Raw genomic sequence first — 6,000 nt, 5'->3', positions numbered from 1 at the left:
CAGGTTTTGATGTTGAATCAATGTTGAAACCTGACGTTGATTCAGCGTTATATTTTCTAATACTGTTGACATTGAAACAATGTCAGATTCTGATATTGAAACACTGTTGAGCTATGGTGTTGATTTTCCACCTCTTTCGCACAGTTGCTTTTTATTAAAACAACAGTTAAATCATGACTGGAAATCTACCTTTCTTTATAGGTATTTTAACCAATACTAAACTACTGCATGTTTCCATCAATACTTCAACCACCTAAACACATAATTGTACTTATTCCTTAAATTGGACACCCTTTATAAAAAAAACCCCAAATGTCTCACAATGTATCATGTCAATATTAATATCCTAAAATAAGAAAGCATTGCATGTGATGTAACAGAGAAAAAAAAGAAAGAAAGGTCAATAGTCATGTTTCGTTTGCTAAATACTTTATTAAAAGACAGTTTCCTATTTACATTTATATGTTTCACAGATGTTTGTAATTTTTTACTCCGGGATGGGGATGCATGATGTGGTCCTGCACCACCCAAACGATCTGGGGCGTATCGGAGCCATTTCTGCACTGCTTGCGCAAAGACAAACTCGGACATAGAGTTTGCCCCTAACTGCTGCGTCAGGCCATCTAGGACAAAAATACACACACACACACAAACAAAAAAAGTGAATTAGAGCACATGAATAAGCTCTTGTTAACTGTCTTCAGCGGGGAGAAAGTATGTAAACTCCTAGGCTGATAAACATGAAAGTCACCAGGCGTAAATCTGCAAACTGCCGCATTTGATTCCCAAAGAGCTATGAGCGGAAAAAGTGATAAGTCTTAGCATGGTGTGCCGTGTATCCTTTAAAACAAAATAAACATGGGTTCCTCGGGCTGTACAAACTACAACCCGAGGACTAAACAAGCCAAAGACCAAAGACTCCATCTCCAGATTAACCGGACATGAAAGTCTTGTTATTAAGAAAGATAAAGTAATATAGCAAAAAAACAGTAAAACTTACCAAATATGCATTTGCAGAGCGCTGTATCTTTAAATGCCCTTTTTTGCTTTGTCTGGTCCTTGGTTTTTTCCCCTGCCCAAGTACCGAGGCCGGCTCATTTGTAATAGCATAAGCCATTACTCGGCGGACTCGCACCTCCAGTGTGGTCCTTCCAATCAAGGCAAAGCGTCTCACCTATAGACACATTTTAAGAGATGGAATTAGCATGTCTCATGTCTTAAATGTGTACACAAGTGCTTGTGTGTTTAATCAACAGGCCGTTGTTATGTATTTAAATCAAATCTGACAGCTATTACACTTTATAGTTACAAAGTGTACATAACCTTTATATAATTACCATTGCCTTATTTGCCTCTTGTGATTGAAGAGCTGGCTCTGCATTGTTTAGCTCCTCAATGTTGTGCAAGGGCAAATCCAGAGGCAGTACCCCAGCATCTACCAATTCATTGCAGCCGGTATTGCGGATGGCTCTGACCTCCTCACGGAGTTCGTTAACAGCTCTCGTCAGGTCTGACAGAAAAAGATAATTTTTTTTAAGTATTTAAGAATACAGACAACTTGTCAAAAGTTTCCTTGTGTCACACACAGATATGTACAAAGACACTAGACAGTATTTTATTACCTGGTATTTTCACTCGAGGGGGCTGGGGAAACCGTCTTTTTGTGGGCTGCTCATCCTCTGAGTCACTATATGTGTACAGGGGATTTGGTCTAAAGAAAAAAAGTTGAAAACGGTCATAAGTAATTACAAATGTGCTTTTGGAATATTATTTCCTAAAGTTACAGTTTAATTTATAACAACACACACAGGAAACGGAGATGTGCAAGAAGGTACAGTATACAAGGAATTTTTGAAGTGCACAAGTGTACACGGTTTTGCATTTATAAAAAGTTTACAAGCTTCCACTTTTTGGACTATATTATGTGGTGATATTGCAGTATGCAAGCACCACAGATATGTATAAAAGACAAGATCATAAATTCTTAGCAATCAAAGATGTGTTTGTGAAATAAAAAAAGTTTTACTTGTGCTTTCTTTTATGACTGGTCTGAGTTTCAGCTTCGGACTGAAGGTCAGACATATCACAGTGTTCACTTAGATATTTCTGAAGACTGCGTTCTGCTTCGTGAAATGTGTCTGGAAGTACAAACACAATGTATGGCCAGACATAAATTAGGACACGAAAAACTTGTTATTGCTACATTTATACAACACCAATCCAGATGATACCCACCATGGCTTATTAGAAGTCGGACTGGTGCATAGGTGAGCCATGTTGCACCAGGATGAACTCTCCTCTTTACTGCGTCGTGGATCCTGAATGTGTCTCACGGAGGATATGGAGGCCATGACAATTTCTCCCCATTTATCCATGATCTAGGGACTATTTCTGTACCACCAGTGCTAAACTGCACAATGCACCAGTCTTTCATTTTTATCTTTTTTTTAATTTGGAGTCCTTTTTTGCCTTGTCTAGGATAAACAGGAAACCGATAATTACAATATATTTCATAGTCACTACAAAACTTGATCTATTGATTGAACTAAATAATAAATAATAGCTTAAAATGTATATAGGCAACAATTACAAGCAAACCCGTATATGTAAGCATTTAAACACTGAAGATAATAAAATTAACAGTATTTTGTCTAAGTCTGCCATTGTAGGAATTCATGGCACCGAGACAAAAACATGGCGCACAGTGTGGCGTCAAAATAGGCGCACACCTTTGACGCTGCGTTTTCTCCGTCTTGCTCGTCCACACGTAAATGCTAAACGCAGTTTACGTGTGGACAAAAGGTGCAAACGCAAGTTAGGTGAGCGTGCAGCGTAAAGTTTGAATTGAGTGCGAATCGAAGCGGGTGCTCACCAATCATTAAAAGTAACAAAGTCATTGAACACATTTATACATTTACCTTTACGTTTATCAATCATATATCACAGATTTACAATTTTTTGTAGTACTATGCTAAAAAGCAACTACAGAGCGAAAGTCTGGGTCAAGCGCCGAGGCGACGGCAAGAACAAAGGAACCCTCGAAGCGTTAAAGCTAGCTTTGTAAGGAAATATAACAGAAAAGTATGAAACCAAAATGTTTTCTTTGTTGATAGACTTTGTTTGCAGTGCAATTTATTTGTTGCCGGATTGTAAGAAGTGTCATGGTCCGGGTGTGTGCCAGTGTGTCTCCCTCCGAGCCGGCGTCTCCACCCCGAGGAGGGGCCTCAGTGTTTTTGCTCATCGCTTACACCTGTGGGTAATTTAGCCGGGGACTCATAAGGCCAGCGTACTCAATCTCTCTTCGCCAGATTCTCTGCTAACATCAGTCAGTGCAGGCCACCACCATCATTCCCTATGTATTTTGTGAATCACCTTGCCTCACTGTATGTTTGTCTTTTGTGCGCCTCTCTCTTAGCTACACCCAACTGTCAACCCCTGTCGAAGAGCTCCTACTTGGATGCTGGACCATCTGGCAGTCCCACAGGCTATTACCCAAATTACCTACCTGCCTCTCTGCCTCCACGCCAGGAGTTTTTTGGATTTCACACCCGGACTACTCACCCCTCTACGTCATCTCCGACCTCCTTTGGCAAGTACGCAGTACGAAGGAGGATTCTGAATCAGCAACATATTCATATGTCTCCTTATCCGTATCTGAACATCTGCACTCTGTTACAGTGACCCCGACCTTTTCCTGGATCAAATGTGACTTGCTTTCCAGTCCAATCCCTGGAATAGCTGTCCTCTCTGACCCGGACCAGATCATTACTTAGTTTCAGTGGTGGAACGTCGTACTTGTCTACTCTCACCTTTTGTTTATGAATATTTGTGGAAACATTAAACTTTATTCTTAAAATCTACTTACGAGCTGTTCGGCGTCCTGCGTTTGAGTCCTGTCACTCGTCCAAAAACGGTCTCGGCCGTAACAAGAAGAAAGTAGACACAATTTTGGGCTCCCACATTTTATCCGAAACTTTACATTAACAAGTTTGTTTTGTTTTTTTTACTGTTATTCAAATGCAACCGTGGAAATAACGAATAGAACAAAAGTCATTCATTCTTACCTTATACTAATCGTGGTGCAGGCCAGTGCAGTGCATGAACTGATGCCTTCTCCGGTCAATTCCGCTGAGAGTAAATCTAATGTCCCGCTTGATAGGGGTGCTGCGGAATAGTCCAAGTGGTAGCAGCTTTAATTTCCCGCTCAACCATAAATCGATGGTTTTTCAACGTGATTGTTGTCACCTTGTCAACTATAAATAGATCAACAATCAACGATGACAGAACAACAGTGAATCAATGTTATTTCAATGTCAGTGTCAGGTTTCATCAGTATTTCAATGTTGTTTCAACATTGGTTTTGTGTTGACATTTCAATCCTGACGATTCTGATGGTTCAGATGGAAAATCAACATCTGTTCAATGTCTCCTTGCTATCTGGGGAGTAACAAGAAGAACTTTGCCTACTTCGTGTCTTGCTTGCTGTGTAATTATATTGCCTTCAACGTTCCAGCGAATAGGTTCAAGCTACAAACCTATCAACTGGACCAGCTCTTTATCCTCTCGAGGATACTTGAGGGTGCATGGGAGTTTGCCCAACCAGTCTACATGTGTTTTGTGGACTTGGAGAAGGCATTCGACCGTGTCCCTCGGGGTGTCCTGTGGGAGGTGTTGCGGGAGTATGGGGTGTCTGGCCCATTGCTACGGGCCATTCGCTCCCTATACAACCGTTGCAAGAGCTTGGTTCGCATTGCCGGCAATAAGTCGGACTCGTTCCCGGTGGGTGATGGGCTCCGCCAGGGCTGCCCTTTGTCTCCGGTTCTGTTCATAATTTTTATGGACAGGATTTCTAGGCGCAGCCAAGTGGCGGAGGGCTTTCGCTTTGGTGGCCTCAGAATCTCATCTCTGATTTTTGCGGATGATGTGGTTCTGTTGGCTTCATCGGGTGATGGCCTCCAGCTCACACTGGAGCGGTTCGCAGCTGAGTGTTCGCAGCTTTGACAAAAGTCCAGCTGGGATAACCACATTTACTCAGGCACATTTACAAAGGTTACTAATATGTGTCAGGAGTATTGGAGCAGTTGAGATAGCAGAACACAGAAGAGCTCCCTCGTCAGGCCAGGACTCTGCAGTCTATTTACACCTACAGGCCAGTGGACACTCTTTCATTGATGAGGATGTAACATCTTGGACAGGGAGGAATGCTGGTTTGAGCGCGGAGTCAAGGAGGCCATTTATGTGAAAAGGGAAAGACCATCTCTGAATCGAAGAGGGGGCCTAAGGGTACATCTTTTGCCATCTTACAATGCTGTGATTGCAGCCATTCCCCAACTCTATGTGAATGGTACTCATGGCCATTGATCAGTGGGCTTTGATCAGTGGGTTTTGGTCAGTGGTTGTTGATCAATGGTCATGAGAATTTGCATAATTAAGATTAAGGAACTGACCTCCTAGCCCATTGTTCCTTCAGTGGGCTGGTTTCAGTCATTATGCAAATGTGCTGTTTATAAGATTGGGGAAACCTGCAGTCAGCTGAGACTGAGGAAGTCACTTGGATGAGTGACGAAACGTTTCTCCCACAAAACGCTACGTCCAGATGAACAAAATCAACTTTTGGAGATTTACTTTCCTGGATGATTGAGAATGCATCAAGACATAAAAGTAGGAATAATAGATGAGTGCCTGGTGTAGCCCCATAGTTCTTATGCAGAAGAAAGACAGGGCTATACAATTCTGTGTTGACTATTGGAAGGTGAATGAAATGTCACAGTTTTATTCTTATCCCATGCCTGGTCAACAAGCTCCTCCACCAGCTAGGTACTGCTCATTTTTTCATGATGCTGGATATAACCAAAGGTTACTAATAGATTCCCTTGTTACAGAGTCCAATGAAAAAATTGCCTTCTCCACTCTGTACAGTTTGTACCAATGCATCATACTTGTGTTCAGCTTGTTCAAACTGGGTGCTGCATCTGTATACTGCATATACGGGTACCTACC

At 41.8% G+C, this 6,000-nt stretch overlaps 1 protein-coding gene across 1 annotated transcript; it reads right to left on the bottom strand.

Moving 5' to 3' along the window:
- Nucleotides 1–424: 424 nt before the first annotated feature.
- Nucleotides 425–2,323, bottom strand: LOC146679276 (uncharacterized). The gene is made up of 6 exons (XM_085413008.1): nt 2,236–2,323; nt 2,027–2,138; nt 1,623–1,711; nt 1,338–1,510; nt 1,001–1,174; nt 425–623 (listed from the first exon to the last, which is right to left on the bottom strand). Exons 2-6 carry the CDS (start codon nt 2,080–2,082, stop codon nt 615–617), a joined length of 501 nt encoding a protein of 166 aa, XP_085269134.1. The 5' UTR covers nt 2,083–2,138; nt 2,236–2,323; the 3' UTR covers nt 425–614.
- Nucleotides 2,324–6,000: the final 3,677 nt, after the last annotated feature.

The sequence above is a fragment of the Rhamphochromis longiceps genome, linkage group LG1, assembly GCF_057381845.1.
Source record: "Rhamphochromis longiceps isolate RC_006_pf linkage group LG1, R_longiceps_female_GT1.1, whole genome shotgun sequence".
Classification (NCBI taxonomy): domain Eukaryota; kingdom Metazoa; phylum Chordata; class Actinopteri; order Cichliformes; family Cichlidae; genus Rhamphochromis; species Rhamphochromis longiceps.
The sequence above is the reverse complement of the archived record's forward strand: the minus strand, read 5'-3'. Positions and strand labels throughout refer to the sequence as shown.

Bases quoted from the DNA above. Each gene is read 5' to 3' on its own strand.
- LOC146679276 (XM_085413008.1), bottom strand. From the start codon at position 2,082: ATGTCTGACCTTCAGTCCGAAGCTGAAACTCAGACCAGTCATAAAAGA. The intron at 1,511-1,622 runs GTAATAAAATAC...TTTTTCTGTCAG, and splicing joins CCCTCGAGTGAAAATACCAG to ACCTGACGAGAGCTGTTAAC. The intron at 1,175-1,337 runs GTAATTATATAA...ATGTGTCTATAG, and splicing joins AAGAGGCAAATAAGGCAATG to GTGAGACGCTTTGCCTTGAT.